The sequence below is a fragment of the Equus caballus genome, chromosome 1, assembly GCF_041296265.1.
Source record: "Equus caballus isolate H_3958 breed thoroughbred chromosome 1, TB-T2T, whole genome shotgun sequence".
In the NCBI taxonomy this organism is placed as follows: Eukaryota; Metazoa; Chordata; class Mammalia; order Perissodactyla; family Equidae; genus Equus; species Equus caballus.
In genome coordinates this window covers 85,681,598-85,703,558 of record NC_091684.1, presented here as the reverse complement: position 1 = coordinate 85,703,558, position 21,961 = coordinate 85,681,598, and the positions used below count along the sequence as shown (strand labels likewise).

Here is a 21,961-nt window from a genome sequence, read left to right as displayed (position 1 = left end):
AGTTTTGCTAGTGAAGGCTGTAGAAAGTGTTCATTGCCTACAATTACGTGATCTTTAGAGCTTTTGTCTCCTTTCCAGTAAGAACTGGAGGTTGGTTCTTAGGGAGCAGTGGGGTGGTCAGACAGTAGTGCTCCAGATCTAGAACCTCCGTGGATGTTCCACGTAAGTGAACTTGAGCACCTGTCCATTTGCACAGGGGAGATATGCAACCAGACAGGCAGAGCAAGAATTCAGAGAGTGTGTTGCTAGTGGGCCGTGTCAAGGAAGGCTGGTCAACTTAGCAAGGCGCTAGCTGTGGGGCTCCAGTCCTCAAGATGGCAGACTAAGGCACAGCCTTGACCTGGAGAACCTGTGGTTCAAGGTGGGGACCAAATATCAACTATTAAAATCTAGTCACAAGGTCACTGAGCTGCTTGCCTCTGGCCCTTTCATTTCTCCTGGGAGCTAAACCTGTCATTTTCCTTTTCCGGACTGCTCAGGCCACTATGTTTGGTTTATACAAAATATTGTGTTTATTATTGCCATTTATACAGATTACGCTTTTGAAGAAAGAAAATGAGGGTACTCGAAGTATATACTTCACATACTTCATATTTGAAATATACTTTTAAATAGATTAAGTTCTGATTTGTGCATATTTTACATTAAATTCTCTTAAATAAGTATTATGTGGGTGGAGGCTGTAAAGGCGTATTTTACCTTTTTATCATGTATGCACACGTTTCTACCTAGATTACATTTTGTTTTAATCTGTTTCAACAAATACTGAGCACAAACTGTGTACTAGGCAAAAGAAATGCAAAGATAAGAAGATCCAGTTCTCATCTTAAGACTCACACTTTGGCTTTAGATTGTCAAGTTAAACCTACTGCAGTATAGTAGAGTAAGGATTAGACTGGTGGTGTGTACAGGTGCTACAGAGTGCAGAGAATGGAATGGTCTCTTTATTTTCCCTGTAAGTTTGATAGGAAAAAAGGAAATTACTAAAGAATGCAGGTGACTTTAAGCTTTTCTGGAAAAAATATGGTATATTCCCCCTCTGGCCTCAATAGCAAAAATTATGAGCTCTAATTTAAAATTGTAAATGTCGTATTTATTTCCTCTTTTCCTTTCTCCCGCCCTAGCTCCTAGTATAGTTTTCAGTGCACCTTAAGCCCTCAATAGATTCTATCAACTGATATTTATATAACCATCTCTTAAGTCTCACTGACTTTCAGAGGGACATGTGTGATGTATGGTATATATTGTTAAATCTCCTATGTGATTTCAGTGTGCCAAAGCTGTTGTGTGTAGATTAAGAAGGAAGGCTCTGGGGGTAGACCACAATCCTGGGACCCCCACTTTCTAGAAATGTGCCACCAGGCATGTTCCTTAATCTATTTGCCTCAGTAAATGATATCTATTATTATTACTATTATTATTTAAATATTCTTAATTCCAGAGAGCATTTCATTAATGCTAAGTAAAATAGCATGTTTGCATTTGTAGTACTTTGACCTATTAGTAGTAAAGAAAGAATATTTCTGTCCGTATCAGAAATGGAGAGCAAAATCCAACCAATGCCACAAATGTATTTATAATCCTTGTCATGATTTTCACTCAAATGTCCTTTAAGCATAAACCAACATTATTTGAAATGTTGTAATAGATGGTCATTTCTTAATTACCAACCTGACAGTATTAGCCTCTTTTTCAACTATCATCTTACCAAGCTTCTTTCCTTTTCTCCATTACTTCTCTCCATTACTGATTTCCCATGGGATTGTAAAGGTATTTTCAATTATGTAATAGATAAACTCTTTTGAATAAATTAAGGAACACTTTTATGGCATCAGTTTATAGTAAGAAATATAAATGGATGAATTGAGATCACTTGTTGACATGATTCTGGAGCCTGGTATTCTCAGCTTCCTACCACTGGGGCTCAGTACTCCCTCTGAAAGGCAGAAGTGGTCTGTGTTTAACTCAGCAGGATCTGGCACAACCTGCCTGGGTTGAAATCTTGGCCTCATCACTGAGTAGCTGGCTATGTTTGCTCAAGGACACTGGTTAGCTTCTCTGTGCTACAGTGTTCTCATCTTTAAAATGAAGCAGATAAGGGCATCTACTTTAAAAGATTATTGTGAGGATTAAATGTTATAATGCTTATAAATCACTTAAAAGAGTGGCTATATTTCAATAAATGTTAGACCTAATAATTATCATTATTTTTATGTGGATCGATAAAGTTATTAATGTCTTTTGTTTACCATGAACACCACAGGAAGACATGAATCATGATTGAAGGAAATTTACTACTCAGTTAGAGGCTTGTAATTTGCTTATTAAGGCAACATAAGGGCATGGACAAAAGCCAATAACAACTTGATAGGGTATAGGTTAGAGTATATAAATGCTGATAGAATTAGAAGCGGGGAGACACTGGCCAATTAGAGAGGAGCTAAATGGGTAGATTTTGACTTATTGGTCTCGGTCATTCAAAGTCAGCACAAAAGGAGACATTTCTGACAATCTTAGGCATGCTCCATAGGTTATCCAAAATCACTTATTTACCCCTGAATTCCAATTTCTTAACCTGTATCTGGTTTTCAATATTACAACTGTAGAGTATAAACTATTTTAAAAAATTTAAAATAAGATTGTAACCTCAATATCTGTGCTGAATGATGCAATTATTAAGCATAAGAGAATTACTAATCAAGTTACTTCTGTATTTGGAGTATGGTTTAAAGTTTTTAAAGAGATCAAAATTTTTTTTGAGACAAAGTTTCAGAGTATCTCAAAGAAAAAGAAATAACTAAACAAGCTTGTAACCTGGGAGGGAGAGGGAGATGGGAATAAACTTTGGAACGTGTTGCCCATCTAGAACTAAAACTCAGGCTAAGAGAGAAGAATGATTCATTCATTCCTTCAACAGATATATATTGAGCAGCTACCATGTTCCATGCACTATTCTAAACTGTTCCAATGGATATAGATCAGTGAACAAAATAGACAAACATCTCTGCTCTCATGGGGTGTAGATTCTAATGGGGAGAGTAAACAATAGATAGAAGTAAATTGTACACTGTGTCAAAATATGATAAATATTATAGAAAAAAGAAAATCAATATGCAAAGACAGATTGGGAATGCAGAGGGGAGGGGGTTGGATAGTCGTCGGGGACGAGTTGCAGTTTTATATAGGGTTGTCAGAGTGGATTTGACCTTCAGAGAAGATAAATTAAATAGGGACTTGAAAGAGGTGAAGAAATTATACAGATTGGGGGAAGAATGTTCCAAGCAGCACACATGTGATAAGTGGGGAGTGTGGCTTGATATATGTGAGGATCCAGGAAGCCAGTGAGGTTGCAGCTGAGTGAGTAACAAGGAGACCGGGGGTTGGGGGGGGCGGGGGGGGGACTCAGGAGCCAAGTCATGAGGACACTAGGGGCCATTTTAAGAAATTTGATAAGTGCTTTGGAGTCAGACAAAATTACTTTGAAAACTTGATTCTGCTGTTTACTATTTACATGATATAAGGACTTTTAAAGTTATTTAATTCTCTTCAACTTCTTTTTTTCTCATTTTAAATTGGTAAAATGTAATATCTACTTTTCAGAGTTGTTCTAAAGATTAAATGAGATAATCTTTGTGCCTTGCTCATAACTATTCACATGGTGGTTGTTATTGTTATTATTATTGCTAATATGACTAGAATTAATTAAGTTAACATTAAAGCTCCTAGTTCAGAGATGGTATATATTCCAGGTAACTTGAGATTATAGAAGACCTGGCAAGTCTTCTGACTTCTGTGTGTGTAAAGGAGAAAAATAAGTCATGAAAAATGTAAAAAGACACTGTGAATAAATAAATATCTACTTATACTTCTTTAAATCAGCCTCAATAATTTAATCTAAAGCTAAAAGGATGTAAATTACAGTTTTATAAGGAACATGGTCTAAGAGGATATTAAATATTGGGAATTTTATTTTAGAAACAAATAAAGTTATTGATATCAGCTGTATTTTTTTCATTTACTCAACAAAAACGGAAAGTCAAATACTTTTTTTTTATCAGTTTTAAGATGCATGTTTGCCATATTTCAGTATCTGTGAGATGAATGATTTCATAATCCTAAAGTTGATGAAAGATGGCTTGTGCCACACCCTGGGAATACTAAGATGAATAGGCTCAGCCTATGCCTGCAGATTTTTACTATACAGTGGAAAGGCTTATCACTCAGGAAATAGTAAAAGAAATATCTTAGAAATATAATTCTGACAACACAATAGAGAATGCATCAGAGAGTGGGGAGTTTGAAGGGGGAAGGACAAATTCCTTAGAAGGGTATGGTAGACATCCCACAAAGCAAAACTTAAACATTAAATATCTGAATTAGAGAAAAGAATGGAACTGGAAGGAAGTGAATGTATCCCATAGATATTTTTGAAGTAGAAGGGAAAGAATTCTGTGATTAACCGGTATGTGATAGTGCATGAAGAGGAGTAATCAAAGATGATTGCCCTGCGTCTGGACTGGGCTACCAGGGGGGTGGTTATGTTGGATGAGGTAGCAAACACAGCAGTTCTGGGGTAAGGCAAGAAGAGAATAATGAATTTGATTTTAGTTGTGATGTTAGGTAGATTTATGGCTCCCAAAAATGATTCCTCAATCACTGAAATCTGTGAGAATGTTGCTTTACTTGGGCTTTGCCAGTGTGATTAAGTTTGCCAGTGTGATCAAGGGTAAAGACCTTGAGATGAGGGAGATTACACTGAATTATTGGTGTGCCCAATGTAATCACAGGGATCTTTCAAAGTGGAATAACTTTTCTGGCTGCAGACAAGGGAGACGTGACTACAGAAGAATGGTTAGAGGGCTGCAATGTTGCCGGCTTTGAAGACGGAAGAAAGGAGCCATGAGCCCAGAAATGTGGGTGACCTTTACAAGCTGGGAAAGACAGGGAAAAGACCCTTCCATAAAACTTCTAGAAAGGAACACAGCCCTCCTGACCTTGATTTTAGCCCACTGAGACCTGTGTCAGACTTCTCACAGCCTTGTGATATTTTAAGCCACTAAATTTGTGGTGACCTCTTATAGCAATAGAAAATTAATACAGATGTGGAATCCCAAAGGGAGATGGTAATGAATAGTTGAAAACGTAAGCCTAGAGCACAGGAGCAACGTTAGGCTAGACAGATTGATTTGTGGTTTATTAAAAAATGGTCAATAAGTTAGATATTTAAAATAGATATGGACACCTAGAGAAAGCATTTAGAATAAAGAAAGAAACTACTGAAGAGTGGACCCAGAAAACCACAAATATTTAAAGGTAATTTATGGAAGAGGAGCCAAAGAAAGAATCTGAGGAAAAGAGGTCAGAGTGTTTGAGCAGAGAGCCGGGGTGGAGAGTGGTTTCATGGCATTCATGAAATGAGCGGAATGGTGACTGGTGGTTAGCAGCATCAAATCTAGAAGGGCCAGTGGTGGCTGGAAACAGGACTGAATTTAGCAACTTGGAAACTGATAACGTTTGAGAAGACAATTATAGTAGATTAGTGAGGAAAGAAATATATTGTAATATGTTGAGGACCTAAGAAGTGACAGTGAGAGAGAAGTAAGTCTATAGTCAGACAGCCTGAGTTGGAATCCTGCCTGCTCAGATTTTTAGCTCTGTGACCTTGAGTGAGTCACTTAAGCTCTTTAAGTCTCAATTTCCTTTCAGGAATAGTTAAAGGAGAAAAAAAAATGTGATTTTATTACCCATTCCACTATTAAATGGTACTGGGCAGTGGAGAAGGTACAGAAGCCAGGGTTCAGTAAAAACTGACCAGTCAATTCAGTGTAGCCCATGACCTGTTACTAATGAGAGCATATGATCGCCTCCCTTTTGTTTTACAAGCATGGATATAAGCTATATTGTATGTTGTATTTTAGTCTTTTGTTTATTCATGCCTAACAAGAGAATATATGCAATTATGAAATATGTTTAGATGTAATTTTAGATTTATAATCATGAACCAGAGCTCATTTCTATGATACACGTTCACATAATACATCATTGGGTGGAAGGAGGTAAGAGCTCAGGACAGTAAGTGAAACCTTCTTACAGTTGATGAGAAAATATGTTTCATTTTAAAAATGCCATCATTTAAAAATTAAGAAAGTCTTCTGGTTATTGAGGATATCTTTGTAAATCATCGAATGTGATGGACTTTCAAAATTAAAAAATTTGTTTTATTTTATCTTAACATTTGGCCCATAAAGACATTTGTAGGGGCCGGCACGGTGGCGCAGCGGTTAAGTACCCACGTTCCGCTTCTCGGTGACCCGGGGTTCACCAGTTCAGATCCCGGGTGCAGACATGGCACTGCTTGGTGTGCCATGCTGTGGTAGGCATCCCACGTATAAAGTAGAGGAAGGTGGGCACAGATGTTAGTGCAGGGCCAGTGTTCCTCAGCGAAAAGAGGATGATTGGCAGCAGTTAGCTCAGGGCTAATCTTCCTCAAAAAAAAAAAAAGACATTTGTAAGCATTGCCCTTTTTGATTACTGTTTGCATGAGGAAGAGTAAATTTCATTTCAGCCAATTAGAATTTGTAAGAAGCTCAAGGATACAATGATCCTTTGACTAAGGTAATATTTCAGAATCTTGGATTCATTGCACAATTTGTTGCATTCTGATAGCCCTTGGCAATTCCTAAGATACTGGGATGTATTATTCAATCATGAATAATTGTCAGACTTCCAATATAATTTTACTTGCTAGACACATTTGCAAAATCAGTTTCTTTAGATACTTGCCGGTTTTACCTGAGGAAACGTTACGTTTGGAAGTTTGTTAGCCTTATATTTCTAAAGTATCTCATAAGTCTCTCTGCATTAGGGGTTTTTAATGAGACACTATTTTTTCTCATAAATTATCTAGGTTTCTGTAGATGCTGCCCATGGTTATAGCCCCCGAGCCATTGACATGAGCAATGTCACACTATCCAGAGATCTGCATGTAAGTACTATTAACTTTTAAAAATATTCTGCAAATTTCATTTTTAAAAAGCATACTGTAACCCTTTCCTGCATGTATTTGCAGCATGAATTTCTTGAATTTGGTGATCATATAAAGGGTCCGTGGAAATTTATAGATACTATACCCCAACTTTTTAATGCTATGAAACTTGATATAACTTTTTCTAGACTGTTTCCTCCAGATAACACATTTTCTTTAAAGATAATATCCATTAAAAAAATCCTAATATAATAATTAAATAGCTATGTGTGAGAAGAGAGTAAATCTGTAATTAGTAATGCTCTGCTCAAGGATCACCTTAATTACTTATTAAAGAATATGTATTTTAAGTTGTTTCTCCAGGGAAACTGATGACAGTTTGCTTGCTCCATCCACAGCTTTTTCTATTCTCCTTTGTCAGTAAGGAATGTACTTTGAAATGGCTGATTTGAGTGAAAGATAAAATTTGTTGCCATGGAACATAAGTTAACAGGTCGATATAATGATCAAACAATGATATTGGCATTGTTAGTACTAGTCCAACAGAAATAAGTATATAAAGATAAAATCTATGTATTGTTAAATTGTTTGGCTTGCCTTTGTCCTTGCTCCTGTATGAATGTATTAAAATGACATAGTAAACTTGAAAATCAAAAGTGAGAAGAATCTTAGAGACAATCATGCCAAAATCCAAAAGGCCACAGAAAGGTTGATTTGGCTCGTCCAAGGCCTCCCGTCCAAGGCCTCTCACCTGGTATGGGCAGACGTTGATCTAGGCTGTCCATCTAATGTTCTTTCAGTGTTCAATAAAGTTTAGATCTCCTTTTAAAGCTTTGGAAATTAAAATAAGAACTTGTAAATACATCTTTTTTTTTTGGTTAAAGTTCGTAACTAATTTGAAGTTTCATTATTGCATTAATGAAACATGTCTTTAAACATTATAAGTAACAGTGGCCATTCCCATCAAATCACCACTGCTGTTTCCTACTGCATCATTTCGCAGATCATTGGAATTCTCTGGGATTCAGATTCCGAATGAGATAGTTACGTTTGCTTATCTTTTAGATGTATTTTAGCACCAACACGCTATGATTTATTAATTGAAAGTATGTTTTGATATTACATATTAGAAAGCAAAGTCATCCTTTTCTACTCATGTTATAACTCAGTTACTAAATATTTCTTTCATTTAAGGCTATGGCAGAAATGATGGCTGAAAACTACCATAATATATGGGCAAAGAAAAAGAAACTGGAACTGGAGTCCAAAGGTAACATTTTCTAAAATTCCTCATGAAAAAAGAAATCGGCGGTTGATTGCATGAATATGTGATCTTTTAGCACAAGACCTCATTATATATTTATTTTATTGGAATGGTTCAAATATGCCTGTAATGTTTTAAGTGGAAATTCTGTAATTTCCCCACCACGAGTGTATATGTCTTCGTGTCTCAAAGTTTCTGTGGCTCTCTTTCGCCCATTTAATCATGTAGATATCTATACTCCTCATCCTAATACCTGAGGTGTTCTGTTAATTACTTGGCCCTCCCTCACTGACTTCCATCCCCAACTTAAATATGTCTGTCTCATCCCATTCTGTTTCCCTTCCCAGGCTCTCTGTTTTGTTTAGTCCAGTTATGTTAATGTCTCTTACTTGCTTTTGCTTGCTCTTTGCTGTCTTTTTAAAATACTAAAATGACCTAATATTCTTAGTCATTTCTCAAATCTTTTCTTAACTTATTTGCATAAATATTTTCTTAACACTTGAATGCATCGCACACTGATGATCTCTTTCACTGTTATTTATTCAGCATTACACTATACGCATATTGTTTATAATGTGTGTGTATGCTCGTTTTAATTACTTCCTATGTGAGTTTCTTTCCCCCAATGAGAATATAATTGTTTCAAGTTTAGGGCCACAAGTTCTGTTACTTTTCTAATCCAGTTTTGGGCACCAAGAAACTACTTTTTGTTTGTTGTTATAGGCAAGAATATAGAGAGAGATAATTTTGAAGGGTGGGGCTATTTCATGGTGATAAGAATAGTTGTGATATTGAAGGATGGCACCAGGTACCAAACACTAAGAAACACAGTAACACAAATTAGAAATGGTCGTAGAAACGAGCGGAGAGGAGTCCATATGCCAAAATTGCTTATTCCAAAATTTGGCTCAGAGCTAGGCCTGTTTTTCTAGAAACATTCCATAAATCTTCGTTAAAGGAATGATTAGTTGCTTGGCTGACTTAGGAATGGATGGCTGGCTGGCTGAGTCACAGAACCCCGAGTTTTGCTTAGTGAAATTCTTAAAGGGACGTTGTCCATATGACCAGTAAATAAAATCACTATTTGTTACACAAGCAGATTACATGAAAAAAACCTGTTCCTCTTTTTCAAAGTATGTTTCACTCACTACGGTTTGGTTAAAATTAATAGTAATAAGTTGCTATCTTATTACTGCTCTTCTAAATAAGTATGCTACAAAATCATCATTGTTCTTTAATTTCTGGGCCAGCCATTACACATCTCTATAGAGCGTGCTTTCTTTAAAGCACGCTGCTCATAAATGAGACATCCATACCTCTGCATCCAGCTTGTATTGGTCCAAATTCATGTTGTGTGGTTGGAAGACAAGCATAGATGCAGTGGTCTAAATGACGAGATAGAAAAATTAGCCCACCAACTCTTCAATCGTTCTTCTCATTCCACACAGGCTTCTCTTTTTAAAGGAGAAAGTCGTTATTAAGGACCAAAACAGCAAACCAATAGGAAAGGTATTGAAATATACAGCACTAGATCTTAGCTTTTATGTTATTGAGACTAATGAAGCAGGAATGAGTTTTGGAGAGAAGATAGACTAGAGACTGTGAACAATTTTAGGAAGGAAAATACATGTGTGTTTTCTTAAATTTGTTCTCTCTCCCGGAGACTTCAACAGCCAACTTGTGTCCTGACAACTCTGTTTCCACTGCTGAGAAGATCTGGGTGGGAATGCGGGAGGTGCCTTTCACCCACCCTATGTCTTGGTGCCTGTCGGGTGTGCATGTGCGTGCGTGTGTGTGTGTAAGAGAGAGAGAGAGCGAATGAGAGAGAAAAAGCTGGAGAGAAGCATAGGAAGTCAGGAATAAGAAGAGAACTTGAAATAGCTGTTTAGTCAATCAGACACCTAGACACCTAAAAAGAGCCAGTGCGGAAGCTGCACACTTTAGTTACCACCCCATCTTTTATCATTGCTGCTTCTGTGTGCGGAAGATTAATCTGCTTTAGAAAAATCTGAGGAAAATTTCCTCTTTTGCTCGCCCAGGTTGTCTGTTCCTCAGTGCCCTCTCAATCTGCTTTAAGAATCTAGGAGAGTTTGGGGGGAAATCAGGCAGCGTAAGGAGTATATCATTAATAGAAATAAAAGAGTGAAAGTCCAAAAAATATTATTAGTGCTCCCAAATTAGTGAAAAACATAAAGAACTAGCATTCTTTTTTAGTTTCCTTTCCCCACTACCACTTCAAGTATTTGAGGCTGTGATGATCCATCACCAAGCCAAGGACAGCTCTGGTGTCAAGCAGTTTTGACACTTCAGCGTGAATGAGCTCATGAGCCAGTGCTCAATGTTTGAAGCAGTGTCCTAGGAATTACTGCATTTTCTTTTGCTTCTCACATCCTTCCACACTTTCTTTCCCTCCCTTCCACACGTTCATATTATAAATGGGCAGGATGCAGGTTGGAAGAACAAGGTAGCCACACTGCTGTTAAGCGGCGCAGCAAGGACATAACTTCTAGTCTGCTGGCTGACTTTGAAATACCTGCCTTATCTAGTTCAGAACAGTTTTAGAGTAAGAGAGTAGTTTATGTTCTTAGGATTTTTAAAGTATAAACGTTATTCTCTCTCTCTACCCACTTTCCCCAGAGAAATGAGTAACCTATTAGTATCTGACTCCAAAATCATTGTGGATTTCAAATTAAGTTGCCAAATTAGTATAACTATCTAGGAATAAAGGACTAATGCAATAGTGGAGTTCAAAATATGTAATGATCGCAGGACGATTAAATTAGGTGTTTGATTTACAATTTTTTTCATAAAATATCCTAAGTTACATCTTTGATTATGCAAGAAGTCAAATTTATTCCCAGTGCACTTAGTAACGTATTCAGTGTCCTTGCTTTTCACAAAATTGTCTTCTGACAATTGTGTTATCCTTGGTACTATTAGCATCATACTATAAAATAACTGATGGCACGTTAATAGGTTTAGTATTTATTAGCTTGGTAGCTCTTGACTCTCCCTTTGCATTTATGAATGTAGAGTGTCACCTAATGGTCATGAGATTCCGTGTGTAACTGCATTTCTGTCGATGGCACTCTCAGTAAAGCCAGCTTACGGAAAGCACGCACGGCATTTTCTCCTTTCCTTTGTTTCTATGTAGGGCAAATTCGACAGTTATGCTTGTTTTAGTAGCTCCTGGCTAAACTACACTGGACACTGATTTAATAGGCTCTATGTTGTCACCATAATTCAAAGAAAATGTTTATTTTCAATTATTTTATTCTGGAATTCCCTTAACAGTTATGTTTCACAAACTATATTCCCATTCCCATATGTGTTTTATAAACTTTAGATTTGGGGCAGACCATGCTGTTCATTTTGCCTGCTGCTTTAATAGCATATTTTGTGCCCAATCTTTTACATCTGGAATTACCAGTGCATTTTTTGAAATTTTTATGTTTTACAAAAATTTTTACAAAATTTATAATTTTATGAATGTTTTTCTCATTATTATTTTTTTAATTTGAATAGTTCCTAGAATTTTTAAATCTAAAGGAATGCTTTTAGTATTTCTTACCAGAATAGGTATACTAGAAACCTAGACTCGTGAAAATTATTAATCATATCAAGTATGTATTTACTCTTATTAGATATTTAGGAGACATCAACTTATAAGTTAGCAATCTAAGCATGGGTTTTGTGTATTTAGAAATATGTAACTATAAAGTACTTTCTGATCTAAGAGGCATAATAAAAATTCCAGATTTAAGGCATTTTTTTTCTTCTCTCTGTGGAGTAGAAAATGAAGTATAGCTCTTGAAATATACTTTATAATTTTACTAGATCCAACTGTGCACGTTTTAGTGCATATTTACACTCTCTACATTCTGAGTTCCTGTGAATTTGCAGAGGAGAACACAGCTTCTTCTCCCTCCTTGTGTCATCACTAGCACGTGTTATCGACACTTCATATTACAAATGCCTGTATGTTCATGTGTTAATTGCCTCTTAGAAGGCATATGCACAGTCTTTCTTTGAACAGCTTTCCTAAATTAACTGGAACATTAAAGGCACTAGATAAGGAAGAGTCTTATATGAGTCCTAAATACTCTATCTATAATTAGAGGATACCAGAAGTTCTGTAGTGTGGTCCTCTTGTACATGCCACTGTATCTCATTTTAGATTATTTTCTAATTACTGTGCTGTGTTCTCGTCTTGACATTCTCTTAGGAGGTGGAAACCATCCCCTGCTGGTACCCTATGATACACTGACAGCCAAAGAGAAAGCCAAGGATAGGGAAAAAGCACAGGACATCCTCAAGTTCTTGCAGATCAATGGATATGTTGTATCCAGGTAAAAATATCTACTTCAATTACACATTCTTATTACAAGATTGAATCTTTAAATATCCCTATCAGACTTAATGCTGAAAATGAATTCAACGATCTGTTTCAACCTGAGAGCTGCTATTTAGCATGTTCAGAATACACACATCAGAAGTATTAATGCCCTTAGCTATTTGCACATAACTGAGTTCCTTTTGCTACTTACATTAAATCCCCATCCGTCATTTAGGCAAAATCTCTAAGCAAAACTGACATCTTTTCTTTTAAGGGCAACATTTTGTTGCATAGTAATGGAGTTATTTACTATAGTTTTATATCAGATGCAAAGTATTCCTTATCAATTAAATCTCAATTTTGCCTTTAGCTACAAGAATATTAGATAACCTTCCAAATTTATATATACATAATATATATAAAGTTTTGTTAACAAAATTTTACCTTCTAATAATCTTTCTAGATATTGGTTTCCATAGTTTATTTTTGCTGTTCTAGAGGATTCAAGGACCTGGAATTGGACACCCCTTCTATTGAGAAACGATTTGCCTATAGTTTCCTTCAGCAACTCATTCGTTATGTGGATGAAGCCCATCAGTATATCCTGGAGTTTGGTAGGTAGCATCGTCCTAATACTACAGCCCAGTTTTTGTTATTCTTAACATTTACAACATCAAGGTATAGAACAGCATAGACTACTGGGCTCTTTATGGTTTGTACCTGATGGTATAAACACTTGCTATCCATCCTAGTACTAGCTAGAGTGTGACAGTCAATAGGCAAACACAGTTCTCAGGGATGGGTAAATTTTGAGATCGTAAAAAAACATCTAACATATAATTCTTTTCTCCTTATAATGTTTATTGGCATTGATTTTTCATTTTGAGAGATACATTGGATGGACATCAAAATTTAAGGTACAGTTAAATCTTTCCTTATGAAATTAATTGCTCTGATATTAAAAAAGCTAAAACTCAGTGGATTCTCAGAATTTCTAGACAATGTAAAGGCCTTGAGTTTAGCCTTTGTAGGGACACACGTTTATACTAGAGTATCTGCAATGCAGAATACTTTATTATCTTCTTCGAGTAAAATCAAAGACTTCCTCCCTATCTAGCCCAGTGCCACCTAAGTACAAAAAGAACTTATTTTAAATTGTAGATTCAGAACAGATCATCAAGACGGCGTCCTCTCACTTCTATTATTTTGTGATCATCCTCAGCACTGGTGAATTAAAACTGAAATTGTTAATAGTCACCTTTATGTCAGATCACCTTCAGCCATTGGTTGGTATTAAGATAGAAGGAAGTAGAGTTTGGTTCCTTTTGAAAAACAGTGTGCTTTTCTGGTGATTATCACTTTTATTTTCTTTTCCACTCTTCAGATTTTGTTTCTCGTTGTGTTTTTGTTTTTTAATCCTCATTCTCTCTATTTTCAACACCCGTCCTCAGGGCCCACAGTCCTAGATCCCTTAGCAATACATCATCCACAGACCCCTCCTCATCAGCCAATGGCTCCTTTTGCTGCTGTTTTTTTAGGACTTATACTCAGTTTGGGGTACAGTATCAGATTAAAATTCATAGACATTCAAGTTCTTATATTTTCTTGTTCCTAGCTTCCTGTGTCCCAACCAGCTGAGCGTCGGTTCTCTTAAGAAACTCCCTCTCTTTCAACCTGCCTCTTTATCTACAGTTCAAATGCTCTATTTTTGCTCTCTTCCTAACCATGTTTTTCAAAGGCCAATTATGCAAGCTAATTTATAATATGTAATCTCTTTGTAACTCATACAACAAAATTTTTTAGAAATATGATTTATGAGGCATCCAAATTAGTCTGAATTAGTGAAATTTGACCAAAGAACAAAAATGAGGCCATGGAGTATTTTTGAAGCTTTTATGCACAAAGTTAAGTATTAGAATTTCTGATCCACATTGGAAAGTATCCGATATGAGTCACAACTGTGGGACCAGTCTTCTTTTCGGCAAGTGAGAGGAGAAGAGGGAAGGAAAGAGTAATCATTTGGAGAAGGGAACAAGAAAATTGTGTTTTGCTTGTTTTTGCCTTTGCATGGATAGCAGAAAAAGCATTTTGGAGGGTCAAATGTGTTTAGGCTTTATTCACATTATATTCAAGTTTCTGAATAAACCACCTATGGCAGTGTTTGTGTACGGGGCATGGTGGGAATCTTGCCGCAGGGCAAATTTATAGGGTAGAGGGTCTTATAGACAGAATGCCGGGGAGAAAGTAAGGCTAGATTAATGCACAGCCCAACAAAATGAGGTTTTTTACAGCTGCTGGTGTTACAAGTAGCTTTTTCAGATGGCTGTGGCAAATTTTGTGCAAGAACTCTGTTAAAGCAGCAGGTAGAGCTGAGCTTGCGCGCATCATTTATTTTGGTTTTCATCTTTCATTGTTACTACAAATAGAACTTCTATAATGCCTTCTCCTTTTATCCTTCACTGTATTGCTTTCACGATATGTCTCTAATATGTTCATTCTTAGACATAGGCTAATGGTGATAGTAAGAAGATGCGTTTGCCTTTTTTCTAAGTTTTGTATTATATCATAGATCATATTCTCTCCAAATCTTTTTCATATTTTGCACTTAAGCGTTTTTATCAAAATGTATAATGAAAGGAAAGATATTTCCTATTTTAATTCCCCAAAATATTAGCAGATTTAGCTATGTACAAAATTCTGTCTTGACTTAATTTATATGAGAAAGCCCTTTATATGGATTCTGCCATTTTGTATAATATGCTTGAGAGAGATTTAGTGCAAAAGTGATACAAAAAATGAAATTTGAAAGTGTTAAAAAACCATCATTTTCTTTTACTTATTCATGGGAAGAGCATTCTTCTGATATTACAAAATATTACCCTAAATTCTCTAAAAATTACTCTGAAATTATATCTAAGAGTTGATAATATATATCTCAAATTGTTTTCATTTCTATTTGCAAAAGAACTTTTTCAAGCAAAAGTGAGTTTGATTCTTATAAAATATGGAAACTCTTGCTTACAAATTTTACTAAAACTTTATATCAATTCTGAAATTTTTGGCTATCCAGTATGTTCTACACATCTTCTTGGTTATTATAGTTCATTATTACCTCTTTTACATGCCAGAAACCTCCTCCCATATTCATGAAGGAGGCAAGAAACGCCACCTTCTAAGGTAAATGCATTAGGTCAAACAGTTCTTAACCTTGAAATCATTTTCTAAACCGTGGGGAAAACTTGGGCCTTTTTGCTTTGCTGTGGAAATTAACTTTTGACAACAGTGAACTTCTTTATTCTTCAGCAGAATGTCAATTTTCCAACTAATGTTACAGTTGTGATCTTCCGCCTCATCATAGGCGCTGGCTTCCTGCAATTTTTTTCATTGGTTTGTTGATATTGGAATCTTTAATTTTTAGTCACTCCAAGAAATGACTATCTTTATTAGGAGCCCGGGTTAAAACGTAACCAATTATGTGTACTCAGCTTTCACTCACTTTCCTCACCCCAGTGAGCTTCTTTCTCAGTGAAAGGAGATGTGGGATTTTTACTTTCTTCTATGCCCAGTTTTCCTCCCACATGCCAATAAGATCTCAAAGCTACCCTAGTGTGTTTGTGCTCATTACCACGTGTATGGACTCTCCTCAATAGCTTTTTATTTGGACTTGGGTATTTTTTAAAATCCTTTTTTTTTTTTTTTTTACTATACTGCCAAAGTTAGCCTTTATGTTTTTGGTTGGCTTTTTATGTTCAATTTAGTGGTATGACACGTTTAGCAATATGTTCTAAACTTTCCGTTTTGGGTGAATATCTTGTAATGTTTGAAATGCAACATGTACCTAAAAACTCTTCCTGTCTACAGATGGTGGCAGCAGAAGCAAAGGAGAACATTTCCCTTATGAACAAGAAATCAAGTTCTTTGCTAAAGTACAGTATACAATCCATCTTGTTTTTGCTTCAATATGTCTGTTTACGAAATATATTCTTTAGATCTTTGCCTCTTTTCAGAATGCACTTGTCTACAAATGTGAGTTCTACTACAAGTAAATATTCTGTGGCGTGAAAATAAATGCATGAATCATATGGGGTAAACTTGCTCCCAGCATATGTGGTCGTGTTTTAACTCGCTCTGCTCTCCCTACCATATTTCTCAAGTGACTTCATTCTATTTGAAGTCTGAGTCAAAGTTCTCTTTTTTTTGGCTTTATCATATGATGTAGGAGAAAAATATCTATTTCTTAACATTTGAATGTTGTTATGACTTAAAATTTTTAAATGGACATTTCTTTTTTGAAGAGGAAAATATCAGTTACTTTATAAATGGGCGCATTATAAGAAACTTTACTATAGAATCTTTATTGTGGGACCTCAGTCCTACTTGTTTTACAGATGAGGAAGCTGAGGCTGAGAGAGGATAAATACTTCATCTATAGAGTATATCCCATTATTATTATTCATTTCATTTAATAAGAATTTATCAAGAACTTTATATATGCCTGGAACATTCATGACTTCCTTTCAGCCAATAAGGGAAGGAGACGAGGAGTTGCAAAGTCGCCATCGTGGGCTCATTCACTCACTCGGTTTGGACTCTGTGCCTTGTCTGTGTCAGGCATGGGGGTTCCCTGGCACAAAGGCAGTATGCCCTTGGGAAACTTTCCTGTTTACAGTATGTTGCAGTTGACCTGAAGGCCTAATGATTTCTGTCAATTTACTTTCAAATACTTGCATTTGGTGGTTACTATAGATCATTTGCAAAATGGCATGTTACTTTGATTGATTAATATTTGGCTTGTATTACAAGTTTTCGGAATTGTGCCTATTACTACAAGGGGAGATTTCTCTTGTCTTTCTATTCAATATAGCATTCAAAATCTGTATCAGTTATCTGAAGTTTGTCTTGGGCTTCACGTTGCTAGTTATCTGTTCTGCTAGGATATAATCCCCCTTGATAGCCAATTATCAAAAATGCTGTAATTATGGCCTCTAATCATTCATTTAAAATACATTCTTGCATTACATTGCCTACGTACTCAACACTCCTAGTGATCTTGTTTGCAGATGCTTAATGAGGCTTAACTTAGCTACTAAGTCTGTGATTCATTCATTTACTTATTTATTGACTACCTATTGTGTGTCAATCGCTAAGTTCAGGCAATGTTACAACTTTCTAGGAAAATCACTAAGAACTTGCATATTCCTATTATATATAAATATGTAAGACCACATTGTAGGAAAAAGATGTAGTTAGGCTGACTTGAGACTAAATATTGGTAATGCCAATTATTATTACTTTTTTCATTGATTTATTCAACAAGTATTTATCTAGTGCTTGCTATAGACCCGACAAAGTCCTAAGCACCTGTGAGTCCATGGTAGACAGAATAGAGCAAGTAGTTTTCATAGAGGCCAGGAGAGGGCTCTAACAGGAAACAAAACCAGAAATGTTTCTCACTTTTGTGTACCTCATAGGCTCTTAGGGAGAGAGACTAATCAAAAATTACACATATAAAATGTAAAATTGCAAATGATGTTCTAAGAGCAGAGAATATGGGGTTTTTTTTGAGTTGAGGAGGTCAGCAAAGGCTTATCTGATGAAGTGCCACTGAGCTGAGGTCTACAGGAGAAGTGGAGTGAATAGGTTATGGGGTGTAGGAAGAACATTTCAGACAGAAGGAATGGCATGTGCAAAGCCTTGTGGAGTGAGTGGACAGGGTGAGGAGGAGGAATTGGCTGAAGGCCAGCAGGATTAGCATACACAAATGGAAGGTGGCCTTTAAGAGGGGCCAGATAAGAACATTGTGGAGGTAGCTAAGTGGCAAAGTGAGTAAGTCACTCACTTTCTACATCTCAATTGCATACCTATAAAGCAGGGGTGATGGCACCTACCGTACAGAGTAGTTACCAGGATGAGTGAGATGATGGGATGTCAGTTGCGATCCTCACACACAGTAGAGAGTCCATCAGAGGTAGTCATTGATTATTTTTGAACCTATTGGGCACTGAACTACATTATATGAAAATATTAAGAATATTTTTTTGGTAAAATATTGAAAGTAATTTCACACTGTTGAAAATTTGGTGTTTCCCCATAATTACATCCACACACACACACGCACAGAGGGACTGGAGATGGCAGAGTGAGATTTCAGAGAGGCCTACTCGGAAATGCTGCTGACTGACGTGGCTGTGGATGTCGGGGGACCTGTTGCATGTAGACAGAACTCTGGCTGCTCCGAAGCCTCAGGACTCATTCATCCCCTAAAAGATTCCACTGTGTAGATCTGTTTTCTTTTCCTTTCTTTCAGGTCGTTCTTCCTTTAATTGATCAATATTTCAAAAACCATCGTTTATACTTCTTATCTGCAGCAAGCAGACCTCTCTGTTCTGGAGGACACGCATCAAACAAAGAGAAAGAGATGGTGACTAGGTAAACAGCTATAAACAAATAACGACTGTGATTGAAGTATATTTGCATTTGAGAAAGAGCATCTCAGGACCCGGAAGGGGGAGCATGCACAGAGGGCCCCCCCATCTTCCCTGGCCCCGTCCTCTGGGAATCAAACACCATGAGGAGGATGGATTCTGCAAGTTAATACACGTGTACTAGATGTTGAGTTTTCTTATATTTTGCTGCTAAATATAATGCTGAGTGGAAGGAATACAATATCCAATACAGAACCCACAAGGAGAGGCTGGAGATGCATCATTGCATTAAGGTTTTTGATAAATGGTGCTTTTAACAGTAGTTTCTTTAAAATTTCAAGTCTAATTTTTTGCCAGCCTTTATTTTCAGGAGGGTAAAATCCCACTTACAGAAATTATAACTTAAATTAAAAAAATAATAATGACCAATCTTGAGAGAAAATAAAATAAAAATATATAGTTTCTGAAGATTTCCCCTTACACCCCTCGAGCCGGCATCTTAACGATGCTTTCTCATGTCTGTTTGAACCCAAGTATTCTTCATAGATTTATCTGTGATTATTCTGGCAATCTCAAGTCTCCTTCCTTAAAATTCTGCCAGAACTTAGTATAAATGAGAATCGATTACTGAGCAGTCTTACTTCTGTATTATTACATTGTTCAAGAGTTCACACCAAGCTTTTAAATTGTATCTGAAAAAAATTTCCATAAAAGTGAATAACATGTATAAAATAGGATACAGGCTTTCCTTGACTTTAATGATATGCTGAATGTCAATGCAGTATCAACCTGTTGGATAGAGTGAGATGAGATTGAATACAGACTGTTTCCAGAGGGTAAAGAAGAAATAAGATTCCTTCATTGAGAATGGGGACTTGCATGGAATTTTAAGCTCATCTCTTTACTCAGATTTATTGTCTGTTTTACCAGCTAGTCAGCCAGTCATGCAATGTAGGATTGCAATAGCTTTAAAATGTCCCCAAACTTCTTCAAATAATAATCTTCCTGGGAAGTTGATAAAACGGATGTAGTTAAAATAACAGAGATTCCGGCCCAGTGACATGCTTTGTTTCTGCAAAGTGTTTTACCTGAAGAAGATAATGAAGGACCGCCTTCCAAGATAGGAGTCTCTTCCTTTGGCATGGCCTTCCTCCGCCTTCTCTGGGAGAGAGAGCAGCCCATCCCTCCTCATTTCACAAGGGCACTCCTCTGCTTCAGTGGCCCAGCGGGCCCCTGTGAACTGAGTACACACAGCTAGAAAACATCAAGCCACCAAGTTATCATTAAACATCGTGGAACCAAGGCTACTGCAGAGTCTCCTAGTCCTGCCTGGGTCCAATGAGCCTTTTGTGACAGACACTTTGTTCCCAGAGGGTGGTGTTAATTTTGATGTTACTAATTACATAAACCAAGAGAAAATGCACTCAGAGAATGTAGGAAAAAATATGAAGAAATTCATGGAAATTCTTCTTTTCCCCCTCTCCTGTATTGTACTTTGTTATCTCCATTCAATTTTGAGTCTTACTCTAAGAACTATTCACTGACCACAAAAGTGACTCATTTTCCTTCACTGACTGTGTCCCTCGTAGACTAAATGAGAAGAACATCACTGACCTGTGCTAGCCTCAGTTGATGGAGTTTTGGGGGCTTAGACTTACTCCCTCTACAAACACTGCACAAGCATATTTTTAATGATTTCGTCTTCAATTTTTCTTCACCTGGAAAGAGGGTTGGTAAATTTTACTTCTCCCATTAGCATTGCAAAAAATAAAAAAATCTGTCACTTAAAATTCCAACACATAGGAATGAGACGCATTATAGTAGAAGTAATTTATTTCATCACAATACTTTAGTGCCAAACATAGGTAGAATTTAACCTCAAAGAGAAAAATTCAGGGATCAAAAAATGAATCATATAATGATAAATAAATTATGTACATACAAAATGCTTGTCAGTCATTAAAATTATCATGGATACAAATATATAACTTAGGAAAATGATCCTTTAAAAAAATAAAATATATGGCCTAATAGTATTGATCCAGGTTTTTAGAAAACCTAAATTTGTTTGTATAGAAAAATGCTGAGAGGGAATAAACTTAATTTTAATGGTTGTTTCCTTTGAGTAGTGAATTGCGGATTTTTTCTTATTATTTTTATGTATTTTCCAAGTTTTTAAAATGAAAAAAATCATATTTTATAATCATAAAAATGTGCTTTAAAACAACCAACATAATCATTACACTATCAAAAACCAACTAAATAATTTGTTTGACATGTTGAGATGGAATCACTGAAATTTATAAATGTCTGATTTCTTACCATTTCAGTTAAATATAACTTCAGTGAATAAAATAAATAAAAACTGGCCCTGCTACTATGAATAAACAAGCATACCTTCATACACATGATGGACACTGCAATGCTAGTGTTAATTTGTTTTTAACAGTTGTGTGTAGCAGTAGTTGTGTGGGTGGAAGTTAACTTCTCCACAATTAAAAACAGGTTGTTTCCATTAGCTCTTTAGATACTTCCTGGCACTAGAAATTATGCATTGAGCATTTACTGTGTCTAAAGTCAGTACTATCATGTCTACAAAGAAGAGTAAGACGTGATCTCTGCACTCCAAGTGTACCTGGCAGTAGCTAAGTATGAGAGTATAAATATAGTTCTGACAGAAGAAAAGCAAGCAGTGCTGTGGGATTCAAAGTAAAGTAAGACCACATTGGATGGGTATGGATGAGCTAGAGATTTATGGAAGTCATGACATTCCAAATTGGTCTTAAAGAATATGTAGTTGAGAGACTAACAAAGGCGAATATTTTCTAGATGTAGATAGCAGAAAGTATAGAAGCTGGTAATTTAGGGGAAATGTAGGTTATGTAGATTTGTTATGGAATATTGTAGTTTATATTAACTTCCAGAATAAGGTATCTTCTTTCTTTCTACTT

General features: G+C 36.2%; 1 protein-coding gene across 1 annotated transcript in view; it reads left to right on the top strand.

Annotated features, from left to right (window-relative positions):
• RYR2 (ryanodine receptor 2) overlaps positions 1-21,961 on the top strand; it is a 682,530-nt gene that overhangs the window by 520,477 nt on the left and 140,092 nt on the right. Inside the window, exons 57-62 of the mRNA XM_070228795.1 lie at positions 6,908-6,985; positions 8,180-8,255; positions 12,475-12,598; positions 13,084-13,199; positions 16,447-16,511; positions 18,893-19,014. Coding sequence (XP_070084896.1) covers positions 6,908-6,985; positions 8,180-8,255; positions 12,475-12,598; positions 13,084-13,199; positions 16,447-16,511; positions 18,893-19,014 — 581 coding nt within the window. The remainder of the gene's footprint in view (positions 1-6,907; positions 6,986-8,179; positions 8,256-12,474; positions 12,599-13,083; positions 13,200-16,446; positions 16,512-18,892; positions 19,015-21,961) is intronic.